Below are 22,124 nucleotides of genomic sequence, written 5' to 3' on the forward strand. Positions count from 1 at the left end.
TGTAACCTAAAATATGGCTCCAAAAATGTATATTTTGAATTTTAGATTTAAAGAATTTAAAAAAAATCTAGAATCAAAGGATTTATAAATTTTGTAATATAATTCCATAAATTTCAAACTCCAGAATTTGGAACGCTTAAGATTTTTTTTTATTTGGTTTTGAATGTTATACTTTAAATATGTTTTTTAGCCCAATCTGAAATTTTTTATCGTCGTAAATTTTGAAAATTAAATTAAAATCCACCTTGATGGCACATATTGTATTGATTTTCTAATGATTTTTCAAATCAAAAACTGTATTTTTAAAGAAAGAATACGTTTTCTCTGAAAAATCTTTTTTTTTTGTCATTTAAAAAAATAAAGTTGAAATTCTAAATCAGAATATTTTAAAGTTCAAAAACTTTTGAATTTTCAAAGCTTTGATTTTATATAAATTTATATTTTTTTTTTATTTTTACAAAAAAAAAGTTTTTTATGTCAAGTCTAGCTTTTTGGAAATGTCACAAAATGATTTATTAAAAATTTGCCCGGATCTTAAAAAAAAACCATATAGAAAATCAAATTTTAATCATCTCACACAAACGCACAAACACAAACTCATTTGTCGCCGAAAAAATATTTTCTTTTGAAAAAAGGTAGTTTTTTGTGAACTGACAGTAAAAATTGAAATAATAGATACATATTTAAACAAAAACATGAACAATTTGCATAAATCCATAAAATTACTCAGCAAGACATCATTTTATCTTAGTTCTTGTCTCAACAACCAGATGGTGCTGCAATTTGATTGCCAATTTGCATGCAAGTCCACACACGCAATCTTTAAGCTGCTTTGCACGAGTATATTTTCAAACTTGATTTCATCAATATACACAATTACATTCAATCCAACCGTTAAAAAATCGAATTCACAATCACTTTCTAACCTACATCTTAAAACGACAAAACCGTGCCGTTTGTACTAACAATCTTAACCTGCAGAACGCAAAAGAGTATAACAAGAAAAAACATCTTCTAAGGAGGAGGGGGCGTCGTCTCTACCACCCCCTTTCCCCGCCGCTAGTCCTCGTCGGGATCCGCATCGCCTCCGGGGCCGCCAAAATTGTCCGAGCACTCGATGATCACCTCGTACTCCATCGCAGGCGGGTCGCCACCGTGAGAAGTCTCCTCCGCCCGGGCGTTGTACAGCGCGTTCGTCTTCATGAGGAACACGTTCAACCCGTGGTTGCTGGGGGCCAGCTTGTGGAAGACTTGGGCAACTACGGTGCGGTCCATCTTGGCAAAACCGAGGTAGAGCAGCAGGTCGAGCAGGTGGTATCTGGAAGAGAGAGAGAGTTTGACTTTTGGACGTTGAGGAAGTTTGAAGATCTCCTTACCGTAGTCGATAGCTGGAGACCATCGCCGTGTCCAGTACGGAGTACTTCTCCATCAGGTGGCGCATTTGGGCGAGGAAGTCTTCCTTGGAGGCGCCGACGTGGCGTGCGTTGGTGACGTACTTCCGGATGCAAAAGTGGATCGCCTTGAGCAGGCCGTGGCGGAAGTTTTCGTTGCCGCGGGCCGTGAACAGGATGATGATGAGGTTCTCCATCATGCGCGGGATTTCGTCGTGGAACTCGTGGAGTTGGGTGAAGCAGGTGGCCGCCAGGATGCGAACCTGGTCGTTTTCGTGGCTCAGGAAGCGCCACATCTGTATCCGGAAGTCGACGACGGTGGCCTTCTGGCCGGGGACGCTGTACGCGCGGTATTCGACCTTGGCGAGGAACTCGAGCACCAGGATGAGGAAGGGCGTTGGGACGCGATCGGCGGAGCGGAGTTGCTTCAGGATGTATTTGGTGGATTTCGTTAGTTTGAAGATGATCTCGTTGAGGGAGACGTACACGATCGGCCAGTTGCAGTCGGGGTCGGAGCACTGCTGCCGTTGACCGACGAGCTTGGTCACGATCGAGGAGTACAGTTGCAGGGCTGCGTTTCGCATGGTCCATTCGGGGGATTTGAACCGCTCCAGCGCGATGATCATCAGGTCGTCAATGTACTCGAGGATCGTTTCGTTCATCGTGGCCTCACGAACCATCAGGTTGAGCTGGTGTAGCTGTAGTACGGACATTTTGCTGAGGGCATCCGCCGGAACGAGCATTCCGTTCACCGGCATCCGATGCATCTCGATGTAGATCTTCAAATACGATCGCTCCGCGTTAGTATTAGAGTCACTTTTGATAAAGTTGTGGATGAGCCAGAGGTAGCCGCGACACCGCCGGAAGTCACTCTCCTGCAGATCCAGTCGAACCAACGCGCGGAACATCCGCTCGGCAAGCTCCACGATGCGCTTCGCCTGTCGACTCCGGTGATCGTTCCTCACAACCAAACACTCCTTCAACGCGGCGATCTTCTTGATCACCCGACCAAACCCAACTCCAGCGGACTCGATCGCCCCTCGGTGGCAACAGTTGAGCAGCATCATGATGAACGCCCTCAAACAGATCGACAGATGATCGATCGTATCCAACCGATTCCGGTAATTGTCCAGCGTCCACATGGCGTAATTCTCCAGGAAACTCCCCGCCGATCGCAGCGCCTTCCACATCGCCACCATCATGGTCTTCTTGTCCGCCGCCAAATTCGTCGATCGCTGCGACGATCGCTCCAACAGCAGCTGCAAGCTATTGTCCATAATCTCAAACGTCGACCCCACCATCAACCGCTGCTCGTCCGTCTTGGCACAGTTCAGCGATCGCAGCACAAACTCCACCACCCGATTCACCAAGATCAACATCTTCGGAAACGCCTTAATGTCGTCCAGAATCCGCAACGTCCGCGACTCCGTGTACCCGAAAAACGCCTCCGTGATCGCGTCAATCTGATTGTACAACTGCCCATCATTCTTCATCATCGCAAACAGATCCCGCTCGTGGTCGCGCAACGACGACAGCAGCGCAATGTGCGACTCGTCAAAGAAGCTGATCATCGCCTCCAGCACCGCCGACGGGTTCTTGTACGAGTAGATCAACGACAGCCGACCCTGCATCGCCGGCCCGTAATGATACGCAAAGTGCTTGTTGTACAGCAACCTCAACGCCGTCGCCTTCACATCGTCAAACTCCGACACCAGCAAGTGCTCCACCGTGTAGATCATGTCGTAGAACGTGTCCGCCTCAACGGGCAGCAGGTGCGGCACCCCGTCCACGGTCTTCTCCTGCAACCTGTACGGCGACTCGTCGGTAAACTCCAAAAACAACGACGCAAAGCACTGGAACATCTTCAAGCTGGTTATGATCGCGTGGTAGTTGCTCTCCGGTGCGGCCTGCTTCTGCAGATGCTGATGGAACACCGACGTTCCCATCAACTCCGACACGATCGCGTAAGCGTCCTCGTTCTGCTCGTACCGGTCCAGCGAGAGGGACGCAATGTGGGAGAGCAGTTTGGCGCTCTGCGCCACAAACGTCGCCCCGATGATCGAGGACGGCACGGCCAGGTTCTGCAGGATGTACTCCTTCAGCTTGAAGATGTAGAACACGCTGGTCGAGGGGTGGATGCTGGCGCTGGGCGTCGTAATGTGGTGGACGAGCGTTTCCACCAGCAGCGCGATCGAGGAACTTTCCAGCTCGACTTCGGTGCTGACCTGGAGCATCAGGACGAGCAGGATGTTGAGGTCCTTGCAGGTTTGGAACTCGCGCCGGAAGAGGTTCATGTCTGCGGGAAGGGAAAAATGATAATTTTAAACTAAGTCGCGATCCACTTTGACGAATCATCTCTGCGGTTAAGTTTACGCAGTAGGCCTGGCCGCCCTAATTTTTCAGTAGATCGACGATCTAAAATTGGCTATCAACTTTAAAAAGTAAAAAAAAAAGTTCAAAAATCATTTAGAACATTTTATACTAAACTTTCAATTTATGAAACTGTCAAATTTAAAATATATTAAATAAAAAAATATTTAAAAAAATAATTAAGACTCCATTAAAATAACTTCGGACATTTCTCACGTATTTTTCTCATTGGTCTTTTATTGGGTCATTGAGCTTTAAACATAAACTCCGAAGTGATCTAGAAATTTGTAAGCTAAGGTGGTGGCCTTTATCTTCGTTTACTAATGGTGGTGATTTTTTTGTTTTGGAAAGGTATGAAAATAAAAAAATAGCCAGGTTTAGGATTATTGAAATGTTTAAAAATTTGTATTCCTTTTTTTCCTTACTTTTTAATTAATTAATTGATTCATTTCATTGATCAATTTCATAAAAAAAGAGTTTTTTTAACTTTTGCTTTTTAATATAACTGGTTTATCTAGAAAAGATTAAAATAATTTATAAATTTGCACTTTCATATTTAAAAAAAAAATCAACCGACACGATTATTCGAAAACATTAGAAAATTTCACTTGGACTTTAATCACAAATATTATCTGTGCTGTAATTCAACCCAAGTATCTTTTTATTTCTATTTATAATTTTTTTTGTCAAGGCTTAATTATAATATTTAAAAAATAATAGCTGATCGATCATACACAGATTTATCAACTGAACTCCGGCAGATTTTAAAAAAAAAAAAAAAATAGGAACAGCTTATCCATCGGCAATAAAAATGGCGAATCTTGACTATTTATGAAACCTTTTGACAATTATGTTTTTTTTTATCAAAATTAAATTTTTAATTTAAATAAAACTTTTGGATCTTGTATTTGTTAAGGGTTTTGTTTTGAAAATTTTTAATTTCAGGGTTCTAGTTTGTTTTGTTAATTTAATGTATTTCGTGAGTTTTTTTTTGAAAAGGTCCAATAAACCAAATTTTCAGTTTTTGCTTTTTGGGTGTTTTTGAAACCGCCTTATGTCAGGGGTATTAAATAGCACACAAACAGCAAAAACTGAAAATTTGGTTTATTGGACCTTTTAAAAAAAAAAAAAAAAAAACTCCAGATTTTGAATTTTTAAATTTGGGAACTTAAATTTTTGAATTAGCAAATTTGAATAAAAAAGTTTGTGAATTTAATAAGTTTATATGTTACATCATTAAAAAAAATAATTTAGATTTTTTATAAATTGAAATTTTTGACTTTTGTTTTGGGTTTTCGAGCATATTTTTTATTCAGAACTTAAAGAATTTTAAGTTCTTCAATCAAAAGTTTTAGAATTTTTAATCTATTTCAATAATTTTTTTATCTATTTGAAATTTGAAGTTTTTGAACTTAACTGTTATTTTATCTTGTTTTTGTTTATTAATTTCGAAAGTTTTGTGAAACTTGAAATTTTTTAATTAGGTTTTAATGTCAAATGTTGAATTTGGGAACGGGAATCTTTAAGGTTTTTTTTTTTCAAACGGAAAGAGGTATTAGACTACGACAAACAAATTCGCACTTTTGACAGTTTGTTTGGTTGCAATTTCAGTAAAATAAATAACTGAATGCGATTCAGTTATCATCACATTTACTGAAATTCGGTAATAAACAAAAAAATTACTGAAAAATCCGTAACTGGCTATCTGTCAAACTGAAACGTCACTTCTGACTTATTGTTTGGATGCTGCCGAGAGAAAATCCTCTTTCAAATAGTGTTGTGATCTTTAGAAACAAAGGTAAGAAAAATGTTGATAACGAAGGCCTCGATGCTAACCACCTGTTTTTCAGGTTAGGACGATTGATGAAATAAATGAATGAATAACAGTATTTTAATGACAACCGAAATAAAAATTTGGTAACTGAAATACCAGCAATGATTGCTGAATCTTCAGAAAATGATCTGTCAAACTGCCACAAGAAAATTACTGAATTTTCAGCAAAATAATTTGACGTTTCTTTTGCTGAAATTTCAGTTGTTTTGACAACCATTTTACTGAAATTTCAGTAAATCATCTGTCAAAGTGACAAATATCAGTTAACTGAGAATTCAGTAAAATCTAAATTACTGAATCGTTTACTGAAATTTCAGTAGATGAAAATGCAGTAAAACTTTACTGAATTTCAGCAAAAAAAAATTGGTATGTGCGAGCTTGGCGAATTTGAGAGTTGGCGAGTATGTTTGTTTATTTGTTTATCATAATCTAATACCTCCTTGAGTGTTTGATTTGAATATGATGTTGTTTGTTTGCTGATTTTGTATTTCTTTTATTTTATTTTTCAATTATTTTTTTTTTTAATTTCAACTTTGAAAAAATATTTTGAGTCCTCGATTTTTAAATGATTTTTGTTTTTACATTTTGATTATGAGCTTTTTTTAAATTTGAGCTTAATATTTTTTAATAGCAAATTTGGAATTTAAAATTGATCAATTTTTGATTTGATTGATCAAACTGACCTACAAAAAATGACAAAAAAAAATACAAATCACATACAAATTTTGGAGACCCGTCTGAATATTTTTGAAAAATTCAAAGTACACGTGTTTTTTTGGTACTCCAAAGTTCAAGCATCCCCTCGAGTTGAACCTGCGTGTTGCCAATAACATTCCGCAATTCGAGTTGTCAAAATTTCAACTAATCGATCGACCCACTTGGGTCGAAAATAGGGACAGCTTGAAATGCATATAATAATCAAAAAAAATATATTTTCAATAGTATAGTTAATGTTAAGGGTGCACAGCAACCAAGGAAGTCTTTTTATTCCAAAATTGACAAACTTACGGACCCAATCCTGCAACAATCTGATTGTAAAAAAAGGTAATTTTGTTGTAAATCGCTTAGTAAACAGTACATTAGGGGTTGAAAAAAAAAAATATAGACAGTTCCCGTAGTTTCGAAAATACTAAAATATCGGTAACAAAATTCTTGGTGCAAAAGCTCTGGTTGATGTGCTCCGTTAAGCATAAATTAAGCTACAGAATTGCATCGAGTCAAATTAGTTTAACCGTTCCCGAGAACAAGGCAAACTATGTTGATGCTTTGCATAGTAGGTCCAAAATAGGGTCATCTACTCTAGTTTTAATTCAGAATTTGATTGGTTTATAAATTCCCTGGGCCTTGTAAAGTCAAGGGGCATGATTTGATCCTAGTGCATTAGTTAAAATTTGGGTATACATTCTTTTTTATAAGCACTATGGACACCACTTCATGCTACGAGAACTCGCTTTGTCGCAGCCCCAGGGCTTAAGCGTTGACCGATAAGCTGTCTTCGTGAACTAGGTAGTTCTCCGATAGTGAAAATATCACAATTGCACAAGACACCGCTGCTTCTGTGACTTTTTCACTATCACAATGTGGGATTTAGGTGGGACTGTATGCTTTCCAAATTTATTTGATGATAAATTTAGTTGTAATTGTTAAGTTAGAGTAATGCTGTCAATAAACTTTGATTGATGTAGAATACTAGGCATTCTTTTATGTCAAATTGTCCATAGAGTCTCGATCAATCAATAATGTAATGATATCGGACAAAATTCGTTGATCTGTTGAACTAACGGTTTTCGGATTATGGTTGTATTGATCATTGTTGCGAATCGAGGAACTACGGATCTTTTGACGTAAATGGTCATTTCTTTGTAAAATCGCGATTCTATCCTATTTGTATATCAGTTCACAAATTTTTATTGTTTTTTGATAGAAGTAGTACTACAACAGTTAAAGGAACGTTTAGTTTTGAACATAATGTTTAGGGGATTTTAGATTAAAATTTAGATTTTCAATCCAAAGTAGTTAGCAAATGAATATTTGGACTTTAATGAATAATTGAACATTTTGGACTAATGAATAACACACAACTGTGCATTTATTCTAGAGTCAGATCCATACAGCGTCAGTGTTTATTTGGTCGAAGTGTACTAATTCATTGGCAGATCTGATTCTAGTTGTAATGTACGACAAGACTACTGACGGACGTGACAGGACGAGGGCCCAGTTTAGAGGTTTCAACATCAACGATGTGCGGCTGGACCACCCTCCCAAAAAAAAAAAAAAAAAAAAAAAAGAATTTGATTGGTTTATAAATTATAGCATTTTGAAATTTCAAAATGTTTGAATTTAAGTTTTTTCTGATAAGATATTTTTTGAATCTTAATTTTCAAAGTTGTTAAAATAAATATGAAATTTATGAAATTTCTTCAGTAAAATTCTGGATTTTTTTTATTAATTTTTTAGCTTTGTAAAGATTAATTAATATTATTAATTTAAAATTCATTTTTTTAGCGAATCGATGTAGGATAGCCAGGATCAAGTTTATTGTTTAGATTAATCATTTTTAAATTTGAATTTGGTTTGTTACTAGACTTGTACTGACTTGATCCTGGCTATAGCACCTTGACATAAAAAAAAAAAACATTTTAAATTCCATATTGGTTTGTAAAATTTTGCAAATTCAGATTTTTATACTTGTAGAATTTGCAGTGTTCAAATTTGCCATTTATCCTTTTATGACAATTAAACATTTTTTTAATTTTGAGTTTTATGGAGCAGTCTTAACGTTTAGATCGTCCCTAGGCTGGACAATTATCACACATACATGACGAAATCCAGTCTGCAACCCGCTAAGATCACCATCTCCATGCGAATGCGAATGCAGTCTTAACGTTTAGATCGTCGATAAACAGGTTTATTCTGCACTATGTGGTGAGCTCTAGCTAACTCAGATTATCCCTAAAGTTGGTGACATAGGTCATGATGTTACCGAGAAGTTGCGGGGACATCCCTGAACATGCCCATCAGCAGCAGTTGTTACCGTGGTCGAATTAAATTTCTGAATTCAAGGATACTTTGGATAGGTTCAACTAACATAAAAAGAAATACTCACACTGGAAAAACTTGACAAAGTTGTCCCGCTTCAGATACTCCGGTATCAGCTTTCTATTCTCACCGACCTTCAGCTGATCAAGCTGCAACATTTGAAACAACCGTCGAAAATCGGCCTGCGTCAGGTTCGAGAACCACTGCTTGATCATCGTCCGCACCAGTCCAATCTCGCCGTACATGAGGATTTTAACCTGCAGCTCAAACACCCGATCGTCGCCCTGCTTCTGCAGCACCCGCACGATTCCTTGGCTGCCCGAGAAGAGGTGCTTGTAGTGGAGGGAGAGCTCCAGGGTGGGGTAGAGGTGGATCTGTTCGCCGGCGAGACACTCGAGATATTTGAACTGGTAGCGGCCAAGCAGGGCTAGCAGGATGTGCAGTTTGTTGCGGTTAAGCCAACTCCAGCGGAGGATGGCTGGGAGTACTAGTGAGCGCACGAATTTGTCGTCGTAGATGAGATTTTTCAGGAGGGCGAGCATGCCCTCGCGGATGCCCTTGTAGGGGGATTCTAGATTGAGTAGGATCGTGTGCCAGATCTTTTCCTGGTGATCTTTGAAGAACTTGTCGTACCGGTCAATCTTGCAGAGGGCCAGCATGTTTTCGGCGACGGTGTTGAAGTGACGGGTGTAACAGCCGGACGTTTGAAACAGCTCGAAGTTGCGCTTGACGATCGTGGTCAGATCTTCCAGTCCCGGGAGGGTGAGGAAGCCGGAGAAGATCATGCCGTAGATGGAGATGGTTTCCTCCTCGGCGATCGCGCCCTTGGGCAGGACACCGCCCACGGGGAAGACCATCCGCGACTGGCGAAACTGGTGCGCGTAGATCTTGAACAGAGACTTGGCGATGATCCGGCGCTGGGCGAACGTGGTCCGCGTGCTCTCCATCAGCCGTCGCAACCGCACCAGCAGCTCGTTGTTCAGGTAGAGCCGGGTGCCCCAGATCGGCGAACCGGGCGCGATCTCCGTCCCCGGTGGTTCCTCCCCGACCGGTTGCTTCCGATCGACGCCGGTGCAAATGTCCTGAAACGAGGCCAAGTTGCGTAATTTGCACAGTGTTCTCGCGTGTGCGTTGGGTAAGGTTAGTGCCCTCTCACCTGGCATATCTGCAGGACACTGTTGATTCCGGTGGCCGCATCCAGCCGGTCCAGCCACTCGAGCCGTTTCGTCTCGTACTCTCCAGTTACCGTTAGTTCCATGACGCTTTTTTTTATTTTCTTGCTGACACAGGTGTCTGTTTTTGTTCTATGTGTGTAAAAAACCCCAGCAAGCCCTGCTTTAAAGCTCAAGACACTTTCCACTCCTCACGCGCTCGCTCGCTCTCTCTTCCGATCGATGAATGAATCGCCGCACGCGGAAACTGCAACTAGGTTGCTGCGATCGATCGCCCGACCGTCGTCAACAGAGGATGCACATTTTTATCAGCAGCGCGCGCGATAGTGCGCGGAATCAATCAAAGTGAGCGAAAGTAAGAACGCACCCGACGACACGTTGCTAATGTTTTCCTTTTTTTGTTTGGGTGTGTGAGGTGGTTTGACGTTTCACGGGGCTAGAATTTCCACCTCGCGTCGTGCACCAGGTGAAGGGGGGTGGGAGGAGTGTCGGAATTCGGTCGCTTTCGGCGGCTTGCCGGTGGTTTGTTTTGGTTGCGGGGGGTCGTCCATGATTGAGTAAGAAATTTAAACTTTTGCATGTTTTTACTGCTTTTCAAAAAAAATACATAAAAACAACGTAAAAACATGTTTTTGTATGTGAAACATGTGCAACCTTACACTACGCAATCGAGGGATGACTCCCCGCAAGGTAGTCAATGTGATCTAAAAGAGTGCCAAAACGGAACTAAACGCTTCTAGCTTAGACGCCAACCATATTTCCGTCTGAGCGCGTTTCGAACGGAGCATTTCCCGAACACGGACTTGCTATTCAAGGTACCTCTTGCAGATGCAGGTTTTTCTATCGAGAAATCAAAAGGGCAACATGGAGTTAAACTTTCAGTCAAGCTGCTGTGAAGTTTACCATGACAGTTGCGAAAGTTTCACTCCATGTTACCGGCTCACATCTCTCTTTTTAATTTATCGATACTGATATTTTTTTCTTTCTTTTCAGGCAACAACGAGGTCAACTTTGAGGAGGTGTTTGAAATTTTCGATTCATCTTGGAGGACAGCCGCCAACGACCACGATGAGACGTCGAAACGGAGAGGTTTCGGAACGATTGCCTTGTGCGGCGTGTTAAGGAGATACAGAGCTGAAGATGTTGGTGAGTATTTTTCAACATCCATCGGAGTTCCTCAAGGAAGCGTGCTAGGCCCACTGTTGTTCATAAACGACACAAAAACCGGCAGTGCGAAGAGTACCGGTTCGCCAATGACACGGTTCTATTTGTGATTGGTGACGAACGAAGAGCTAGTAGGATTCACGTGCTGGTTGAAATGGAAGAAGCTGCAGCTAAACATTGCGAAGACAAAGTGCAAACGAAGTTGTGGAGCGGGTGGAGACGATGAAATGCCTCGGGGTTATGCTGGCTGAAAAACTGAACTTCAACGAACACATTGATTACACCATTACGCAGAAAAATAAGGCATATTTGAATCAACAAAACGTTTTGTTAATTTGAAAATCAAGATTTTTGTTCAGGGTTGTTACGGATGGCGCGGATCTGGCGCGGATTTGCTGGCTAATTTTGCCCAGGCGCGGATTTCGCGCGGATGGCGATTTTGATAAATAAGTTAATTGAGAGGAATAGAATTACTTTCAAGTTATTAAGAAAAATATTATCAGTGATTACGATAAATAGTTTTTTCCTTTGGGTGCAAGAATTTCATTTTTTTATCAATTGAATTTTCTTCTAAAACTGTTTGTTTGTATTGTCTTAGTACGAAACGTCGAAAAATGAAGATGAAGATTATGTAGAAATTATTTTTTATATGTTTCTTGTCATTTCTTAACGTCTCCGGCTCTGAATATTTAATTTCATTTGAGTTTTGATAATAATTTTTAACCTTATTTTTTAAATTTTATACTGGATTTATTCAATTTTTAATGTTGTAAATCAAATATTACAAACTTTTCCCGAAGATATAGACATCAGAATGTGTAACAAAAACTATTATTGGAGCTTGTTCTGGTGGGCGCCAAATATGAGCTTGACTGGACGTAACAGAAGCTGGCCTCCACTTTAGAATTTTAGATGGAACAAGCCTTACCCGACAAACTTCGTCTTGTCCTTTTTTCGTTTGTTGTCGTTTTAATTTTTTTGCTTATTCAGCCTCCTGTGATCAAAATTTGATTTTGCGTAACTTTTCCCATACAATCTTTGTAACTTTTTGGCGTAAGAACCTTCCTTGGACTTATACGAACCCAACGCAACAAAGAGCACCTTAATCCGACGTTCCGTGTTGAATTGATTCGCGTTCGAACAAAACCGTTGAAATTTTTTATATATATATAAGATTTAATCGGTAGAAATATTTTTTTTTCTAAAATAAAAAAATCCGAACATTCCAAATTCAAAGCTTCAGAAATTCAAAAATTCGAAACTTTTTTTTGTTTTAATAGTTTTTATTAACAAAAAAAATCAAAATACACACTAATTTGTTTTCGAAATTTCTAAAATTGTAATTTAAAAAATCTGAAATTCCTAATTCAAAATTTATGAAATCTGAAATTTAAAATAACAAAAACTTTAAGTAATCAAAAATTTGAAGATTTAAAAAAAAATCAAAATTAAAAAGTCATAATTTAAAAACTAAAAAATATCAAATTCAAAACAATATAGAAAATAACAAATAATATTTCTCAAATCTAAAATAATTTTAGTATTTTTAAGCTTTTAAATTATTAAATTCTAAAATTTTAAAATTCTTAAATTCTTTAACTCTTAAATTCTTGAATTCTCAAATTCTTAAAATCTTGAATGCCACAATTTTTGAAGTCATATTTTTTTTATGTTAATCGCAATAGCCCACAACGCCACCCTCAACAATCCCTCACGCCCCATCCCAACTAACAGTGCTAACCCAAATTGCGCGGCAAAAGGATACACCCCAGTCACCCACATACCTCTTAAAAATCAAAAAATCCAAACTCCCAACCCCAATTACACCCAACCCCACAAATCAAAATCAAACAAAAATGCTCAACAAAAAAAACCTAGAACCCAAAACTTAAAAACCTACAATACAAACACAAAATCCGCAAAAAACCTCATATTCACTGCCCACCTTCCTATTTCTATGTCACCCCATTTCAACACCAAATCAACCACCCCCATCACACCCCCACCTTCCACCCCACAACAATCACATAACTGAACTCACCCCAATAACGCACTCCCCCAGTCCCCTCAACCCCCCGCACCTCAGGTGTAATGGCCCAACAAATCCACCCATCCACTTGAATCGTAATTCTTCTAAGACTTCTGGACTTGAACAGGACTACAGTAAAGAAGCGGGCAGCAACAATCAAGGTTTCAGTTCTTCCAGCAGCAATCCTGGTACAGCTCGACCGGCAGCAAAGGCATAAGACGCCGCAAGTTGGTACTTCTCACCACACGATGCATTTAGTCTGCTACTGCTGGCCGGATTGGTAGATTGGAACAGGAGCATGATGACCGCCCTTTAGACTACAAAGCTGAAAATGCCAACGCCGACCGGGTTCTTCCCGGGAGTACGACCGTCGAGTGCCCGTGCCACGAGACACAGATCGTCTGCTAGAAAAAGATCGGCTATGCGGTGCGGCGACCATTCCTCCTATCGCGGTCCAGCACCGACGTCGGTCGGCATCCGTGGGTTCTCCGAGTTGGTCCAATCGCTGGTCCATTATTTCAAACGTTGTTGTGCCTTCACGCATTTTTTTTATAATTCCAAAAATGTGGTTATGTTTTCTTTGTAAATATTATGACAGTTCGGGCAATCAAGGTAAAGTAATAACGGTGGGATTTCGTCAATATATTGACGAAATATCAATACTTTAACCGTTTATGTTAATGTACTGATAGTGTATTGACGACTTTGTCCGCCCCCTAGATGATGACCACTTCATAAAGTGCTCCAGCTGTTGCTGATCCTGCCTTCTTATTCGTGTAATCGTCACCCCCATGAAGAGCATCAAGCCGACGAGAAGTTGAATTCTGGGTTTTGATATTCCACTGACACTACCTCAACCGCTACCACCATTAAAATTGTACAGGAACTCCGGTTTAAAAATTGAAATCGAACGTTTTTAAAAAAAATCCAATTCCAAAAATATGACAGCGGAAAAAAATATACGTCTGTTCACGCTCCCAGATTACTTCGATCCCCCTGAATTAGTTTTTCTTCATTAAAAAATAAAATTTCTTAAATGTTGGTCGCGGTATTTTTTTATATGTCGCGGATTTCGCGCGGTTTCGGATTATAGGTCGGCGCGGATTTGGCGCGGATTTTTTTTCGACTCTCCCGTAACAACCCTGTTGTTGAATCAACGCTAAACGTCAAAGCAGCTTTTTTAAAAAAAACAAAAGACTTTTGTGGAAGGAATTGAGAAAATCAAGGTTTGTTTCATCGCATTTTTTTTGTTGCTTATATTCAACAAAAATTTTGTTGATTTAAACCTCGTACAGGTTGATTCTACAAAGCAGTTTTCTGTGTGATACGGAAGGCAGCACGGAAGTTTGGGGGAAGGCTGTGATACTGAAAATCAACTTAAAAAAAAAAACCGTTGACTCGCGTTTCTTTTGTCGCGATCCCGCTTTTTATTGAAAATATAAGTATGTATATATATAATTCATACGATTCATGACCCAAGTTTTGCTTTCGACAGAGACAAGGGGGCGCGATGTGTGACAGAGAGAGAGAGAGAGTAGTACAGTGTTATTACAATACGTGTCTAGTAATATCATTACAGCATCTCGAAAAAAAATATTCTCCTCCAAGAACGCGTGTTGCGCGTTCGCTCGCTCGCTTACAAAATACCCTATACGCAGGTCTCCCTGCTCTGTTCGGCCCACCCAACTCGTAACTTTAGTCTAGCGAGTTGCGCCCTCGCACGTACAACATCAAAGAGGGTGTTTAATTTTGTTTTTTTTTTGAAATATTAGTTTTTTTTTAAGGGGGAACATGCTATTCCTACTTTGTGGTTTTTCACTCTTATTCGTTTCGTCGGTTTGCTTTTTTTTAACTTGAGTTGGGACATAAGTTTTAAATAATTCACACGCGAATTGGTGTTGGGACCGTGTGGCGAAATGGCATTTAGATTGGATTTTCTTCCAAGAACTTTTATTTATGCGGGCTGTTTATATCGTTTATTGGATAACATTACTCCCAAAATTATAAGTAGGGGGTTGTAATTGTAATCTTTTCGTTTCGTTCGTCAAAATTTGAATTTCGTTAGACTCGCCGAAAAGGTTGACTATAACTTGCTACGAGTAGCTTGAAACTAGTTTTTTTTTGCTTACGTGTCATAATGTTCGAGGCGCAATATAAAATTATTATCATCGTATTAATATGTGTTTGTGTCTGTGTGTAAGTGACGCTAGCGTTTCCTCCTACAGAGAACTCAGTTAAGATTTGTTGGTTTCATTTTACTGTCCTATTAGATTGTAGCATATGGTTTTGTTAGAGTAAACGAGGATAAAAATTGCTCCAAGCTCGCGACGCACGCTAATGATTTGTCCCATTATAAATTAAAGTGTTTTTTTTTGCGTGTATGTTTTGTGAGTTTTTTTTTTCTTCAACATTTTCAACAATAGCTGATAACGCACAATTCTATGTGTAGGTTAATCAACAAGCAAAACTTGTGTTTTTTTTATTTTTTTTAAGTAAGCAGCAGATTTATCTAAACTCGTAAATCTGAATGCACGACTCTGGAACATGCTCCAGCGTTAACGATTGGTACCTGTAAAATAGAGTAGAGATTTGAATTCCAGCTAATTTTTTAGTTGAATCAACTAACCATTCCGAGGATCTGTGGTAGTAGTAACCTTCCATAACCGCCCGCGACTTTTGGAAGCAAATATAATAGAATCCGGCAAATGACGCTCCGTTGATGTCCTTAATCTTGTGGTCAGGTACCTGCCGAAGCCATTTTGATTTTAGAAATTTATTAAATAATCGAAAATTCACAATAATTTTACCAAAAAGTGCTCTTTCCATCGCATAAACACGTAGTCGCTCTTCTGCAGCTCGTCGTAGTCGAAGTCGTCCGAGTTGAAGTTCTTCTGGTAGTCGACAAAGGCTGCAAATTTGCCCTGAAAAAATCTCAATCAATGCAAAAATCACGAAAAAATTTCACGCCAGAAAAACCCCCATACAAAGTGCTTCCGGTCGACGTCCTCGTCGGCGTCCCACTTGCGCGTCAGGAAGGGGTACTTTTTCGAGATGATCTCGCCGTCGAAGAACGTCGTCAGCGTCGGGAACTCGAACGTGAGGCCGGTGATCTTGAGGTAGCCGCACAGGAACGAGTTGGCCTCGTCGACGTGCTGGAAATTGGAATTTAAAGTAAGACATTGTTTTTAAAAAACCTCAAAATTGATTCATGATGTCTTGAGTTTCAGTGATGCCCGTCATGAGTTTTGTTCATGATTTCCATGAATTCGATTCACGATTTCGTGAATGTTCGTCACGGAACTATGAACTTTATGAACGCTAAAAAAATAAACATAGAGATTTGACTCGTCTTTAAGAATATCATTCACGATTCACGAACTCGTGAACATTTTTCATGAGCTGTGAATTTTGTTTAACGCTGCTTATTTTTTTGATCGTCATTCCAACTCTTTTGCTCATGAAATCGTGAACTTTGTTATGAAACACACTAGATATATTATAGGACTTTTAAAAAAATCTGTAGAAATTTGTAAAATCAAGAAATAATTTTATTTTATTTTAAATATTTAAAATTTAAAAATGTCAAGATATAAAAAAAAACATAAATTTAGTAACAAAAAACCTTGCTTAATCCACCACCCTTTTTACAATCTTCCGGACTTTAGTCAAAATATTTTTTTTAGCATAACTTTTGAAGTACTTTACTAAACTTAATAATTTTCAATAGGGACGCCAAATCGGTTCAGCCAGTGCTGAGATAATCAAGTGCATATTTTTCGGTGCACAGACCAACATCCCTATCCCCACACACACACACACACACACACACACACACACACACACACACACACACACACACACACACACACACAAACTTGCTCAGAATTTGATCTGAATCTGAGTCGATATGTATACGTGAAGGTGGGTCTAGGAGGTCAAATTAGGAAGTTCATTTTTCGAGTGATGTTAAAGCCTTTCCTCAGTAAGGTGAGGAAGGCAAAAATAGTTTAGTTCTTAAATTTCTAAATTCTTTAAGTCTTTGAAGTCATATTTTAGGTTAGAGAAGAAACACAAATTTTGAGGAAAATCAACATTTCGTGGTTCGATTATCCGGAATGAAATTTTGGTGTGGACTTAAAAAAATAATCGAGTATGAACTTTATTTACATTTTTAAAATCCCTAGATTTAAGAATCTTTAATTTTATTGTTTTTTTTTAATTATTTTTAGCCTTTGATTTTTTTTTTTATTTTAAGACATCTGAATTTGTAATTTTATGAATTTTAAGACATCTGAATTTTTATGTTTAGGCTCTTGATTATTGAACTTTTACATTTTTGATTTATTCATTTTATTTATTTTTTCAAAAACGGAATTAAATTTTTTGAAGTTAAATCTATGTTTTTTTGAATTTTCAGGTTTCAATTTTAAAATTGTTAATCCTTTAAATTTAGGAATCTTTAAAATCCCCAGATTTTGCAATTGTTTTTATTTTTTTATTTATTTAGGATTTTTTAATTTTGAATCTTATTTTTTATATATATTTTTTTTAATTTTTGAGTTTTTGAATCTATAAATTTCTAGATGCTCGATTTTCGAATTCTATATTTTTGATTTTGTCTTGAATTTTAAATATTATTATTCTATTATATTATAATTTTTTGTAATTCTGAATACAATAATTTTTGAAGCTTTGAATTTTTAAATTTTCAAATTAATAATTATCTCGGGTGAGTTTTCAAAAAACCGTAAGAGCCACCGTGACGTCCGGCACTAATTTTACTTGTTCTTAAAATTGAAACAACATTTCATTGGAGGACGTGTAGATGAACAATCTTAAGCATTTTTGAAATTGGTTTTTCGTAAATAGGTCGAATACCGATGCAAATAGGACTTTGTTTATGAATGGCTCTTACGTCTTTTTGAAAACTAATCCGAGAATTCTAAAATTGTTGAATCTTAAATTCTACAGATTTTGGAATTTTTTAAATCCCCTTCAAAAACCTAGATTTCGAAATTTTCAAATTTTCTGTTTTCGATATTTTTTATTTGAAATTTTAGAGTTTTTTTTTTAAATTCAGATTTTTTAAACTTTAAATCCTAAGATTTTGAATCTTTAAAATCCCCTCCAAATCCCTGGATTTTAAATTCCTTAATACTAGATTAAATTTTCAAAAGGTCCTATCTGCATAGGAAACCCTTGTCTCATTAGGGTGTAATATCAAAATCGATTTTCCAGCGCAGCAATTTTTCAGTTCCTTTTGGGGTCCTAAACAACTCCCCAAATTTTGGGAACGATTGGTTTAGTCCTCACTTTGCGCAAAGCGATTCAATTTTCCATATTTCCAATTTGTATAAAAAAAAATTTTTTTTAGATTTTGATATTTATAAAATCCACATTTCACGCTGTACTAAAACCGGATTCATATTCGGATACTCTAAAAGGTGCTCTACAACTTTCCCTAAGAGAGTATGGTGCTAGCTTGTCCCTGAAAAAAGATACAGCGTCCTCAAAACTCGTCTAAAACGTGATTTTTGAGCAAAAAACACGTTTTAGACGAGTTTTGAACACGCTGTATCTTTTTTTAGGAGCAAGTTAGCACCATACTCTCTTCGGGAAAGTTGTAGAGCACCTTCCAGAGCATCCGAATATGAATCCGGTTTTAGTACAGCGTGAAACGTGGATTTTATAAATATCAAAATCAAAAAAAAAAGTTTTTCTCATACAAATTTATATGGAAAATTGAATCGCTTTGCGCAAAGTGAGGACTAAACCAATCGTTCCCAAACTTTGGGGAGTTGTTTAGGACCCCAAAAGGAACTAAAAAGTGGCTGTGCTCGCTAAATTTGGACAACTTTATTTTTTCCATGCAATCATATTACATCCTAATGTCTCATAGGTTGTTTTGAAAATTTATTCTAGAATTTTTTTTAAGTTGCTGATTAAAAAACAATATCGTAAACTTATATTTCTGATAGGTATTTTTTATTATTTTTTTTTTGAATTTGAAATTTAGGAGTTTTTGAAATAATGAATTTTAAAATGTTCTTATCCTTAGATTTTGGAAGCTTTAAAATCCCTTCAAATCCCTAGATTTTAGAATCTTATATTGAACAGTTGAACTTAATATTTTAAAATTTTTGATTCTTTTAGTTTTCGTACTCTTAAATTTTTAGCTTGTATTTTTTTTTATTTTGAAAATCCTGAATTTTTCATCTTAAAAAAGCATTGGAAAGAAGAACTCTTAAAATTCTAGAAAATTTATGGGTTGGATGTTTTTGTTGTTTTATGTGACTTTGCCAATGTTTTAAAAAATGTCATTTTTTTAGGGGTCAACTTTGGCTGTGTTTTTTACTAACATTTCCTATATTTAAAGTAAAAAGAAGTATGCAGTAATTCTTCTAGTGTCGCAAACTATGCCTCTACGCATTTATTTACAATTTAAATGATAATGGTGCCATTTTATAGCAGAAAATGTGAAAAACAGGATAAAAAAATTAAAAAGTGGCTAAAAAAACCTGAAAAAATTAGATAGGCAAAATGTAATGATAGGAGGTGGTAGAATAGGCCAAATACTACCAAAAACAAACATAAACTAAACAAGATAAATGCAAATTAAAATACTAAAAATGGAACAAGAAAAACATGAAACAAGAGAAGTAAAGTTTTTCGTAGAAAAAAAGTTGCTCAAAATGACCTCCTAAACAAGGGAAAAATAAAAATTTTCGGTAAAAAATTTGGGCAGTAGAGGGTTAACACTGACTAAAGTCGAGGGGGAGGCAAAAAACTATTGCATGCAAATGTTTCAATATTTGAATAAAAAAAAAAGGTGTTTCAAAATGCATTTTACACCAATCCAGCGGTTATGCAATCATTTGTTTCAAAAGTATTTTCTTTTTTTTTTTTTTTAGAATGTGGTAAAACCATATGATTGGATTAGATTAGAAAGGTCCTATAACCATATGAAACACAACCGAAATTTAACTTTGTCTGATTTTTTTTTAGAAAATTTAACGGTTTTTTTTAATGGCTTTTCCAATACAATACTTGACAATCTCATGGGAAATTGGACGAGCTTTCCGGTAAAAATATTTTCGAGACTGAAAAATTAGGTCTGTCATATAGAAATTGCCAAAAACCATCAAAAACCCTATTTTTTTACATTTTTAAAACCGCTGTAACTTCACAAGGATTGGACTTAGGAAAATGGTCAATATGGAGACTTTTATGTAAAATTGTCTGGAGAATCGACTCTCGTGTTCGGTTTTTGAAAATTTTGATGTTTAGAGCACTTTTGAAAAAAACAGTTTCAGTAAATGATTTTTGTATTTTTTAGGTGAGTTGCTCCATCCTGCATTTTTGGTGAGTTTTTTTGTAACATCTTAGGCTATTTTCACAAAAATGTTGAACGAAAAAAAATCGTGGGCTCATCTTCAAATTTGACTTTTAAACTTAAAAATCAAAAAATCTCATAAAAGTGGAGTGTATTTTTCTTTCAGTGCAAAAATATTTAAAACACTTACGCCCTTTTCAAATGTCATAATCGAGTGTAACTGGCTCCATATACACAAAAATGGCTTATATAAGCGTAGGATAACATGTCTACAAAGTTTCATTGAAATCGGAGAGGGTCGAGAAAAAAAGTACCTTAAAAATTCTGTTTTGGGCTGGAATTGCTCCATTGCAAAGCAAGACACAAAAAATATCAGCAAAACCAATGTAAGTTTAGGCTGGTACAAATTTTCTTTCAAGTTGTTGTCCCTCTCCCCCTTCAATAATTTCTCGACAAATCAGGAGGCGAAATAAATAGTGATTGAGTAAGATTTAAATTTTAATAGAAAAAAAAAAAAAAAACATTTAAGATCAATTTTAGACTATTCAAAATAGATTGTATAATGCTTATTTATGCATTTCAATCGAAAGAGACTCTTGATTTTTTTTAATTTAAAATTTTGAGACCACAATCCAGTAAAAGACGTGAAAGTTTTGAAAAAAATATATTTAAAAAAAATGATAGATATTTTGCAAATTTTTGATGGTAGCATAACCGTAATAATGTATTAAGCATTTTGCAATACTTTTTGTTTCAACATTTGAAAATTAGGCTTGTAAGTTTAGTTTTTCAAATTTGAATATCGCCGCATTATTTTTGGATTTGAATTGGATTTTGATTTTTTTTTTAATTTCTTGCAGAATAGGTAAATTGGCCCTTGTAAAAAAACGCAAGCACAACAAATTAACGAAACCAGTTTTTTTTTCTGTGTTCCCTCACTCACCTGCAGCACGACCTCCACCTCGTACGAGTTTCCCTTGGACTTTTGGAAGCCCCGAAATTTGGACCCATTGTAAAGCAGCGATTTGGTCACTCCGAGCTGCTTGGAATTGTTTGGCGGAGGAGGCACGATATCTACTTTGACTGGCATGTTGTTGACCGAGCTGGTCTCCTGTGCCGACGATGACGACGACGACGAAGACGGTTCTCCCTGTTCCTCCTGCTGCTGCTGCTGACCAGCCCCGTTCGAAGCCGCTTTCTCCTCCTCGAAGGTGACCTTGAACGAAGGCGCCTCTTCCGCTATGATCACCAGAACCTCGTCCTCCGGAACTTGTCCCTTCGAAAGCACTTCCTGCTCGTTCTCTAGCGGTCCCTCCTCCTCCTCCTCTTCCTCGCCGCAGCCTTCCCCGGTGGCCACGTCGACTTCCTGCTGATGATTGTACGACGACGAGGCGCAACCCTGCTGATCCGGTTGCTGCTGCTGGGACCGAACGTGGTCGACCAGCGGTGGCGGAACGCCCCCGGAAGCAGACGAGGACGAAGTCTCCGGGGAGGACGGCGCACTTTCCTCGCGGTCCGTTCTACGGTCGTCCACGTCCCCCGGCGCCTGCAGCTGTTCCGGATCCTGCTGAGGCAAGCCCAGTTGGACTTCGACCACCTGGGGCTTTATTTTGACGGATTTTCGGGCGGTGGGAACGCGGGGAGACGGGTCAACCTGCGCGCACCACGGAACAAAAAGAAAAAAAGGACAATAAAACTCCTCCGGCGAAACTTCCGGAGCACACAACACGCAAGGACAGATCACACCGCACGGCACGGACAAGGGAATCGACGGAATAGCTCGCGCGAACCG

General features: G+C 37.9%; 2 protein-coding genes across 2 annotated transcripts; both read right to left on the reverse strand.

Annotated features, from left to right (window-relative positions):
- Positions 1–735: 735 nt before the first annotated feature.
- On the reverse strand, positions 736–10,260 carry LOC120421059 (uncharacterized). The gene is made up of 4 exons (XM_039584204.2): positions 9,791–10,260; positions 8,702–9,716; positions 1,377–3,687; positions 736–1,318 (listed from the first exon to the last, which is right to left on the reverse strand). The coding sequence occupies exons 1-4, from the start codon at positions 9,890–9,892 to the stop codon at positions 1,060–1,062; spliced, it is 3,687 nt and encodes a 1,228-aa protein (XP_039440138.1). The 5' UTR covers positions 9,893–10,260; the 3' UTR covers positions 736–1,059.
- Positions 10,261–14,390: 4,130 nt separating this feature from the next.
- On the reverse strand, positions 14,391–22,124 carry LOC120421069 (glucose-induced degradation protein 4 homolog). Its single transcript, XM_039584214.2, has 5 exons — positions 21,276–22,124; positions 15,984–16,151; positions 15,807–15,920; positions 15,626–15,744; positions 14,391–15,568 (listed from the first exon to the last, which is right to left on the reverse strand). Exons 1-5 carry the CDS (start codon positions 21,420–21,422, stop codon positions 15,505–15,507), a joined length of 612 nt encoding a protein of 203 aa, XP_039440148.1. The 5' UTR covers positions 21,423–22,124; the 3' UTR covers positions 14,391–15,504.

This window comes from Culex pipiens, chromosome 1 (genome assembly GCF_016801865.2).
Source record: "Culex pipiens pallens isolate TS chromosome 1, TS_CPP_V2, whole genome shotgun sequence".
Classification (NCBI taxonomy): Eukaryota; Metazoa; Arthropoda; class Insecta; order Diptera; family Culicidae; genus Culex; species Culex pipiens.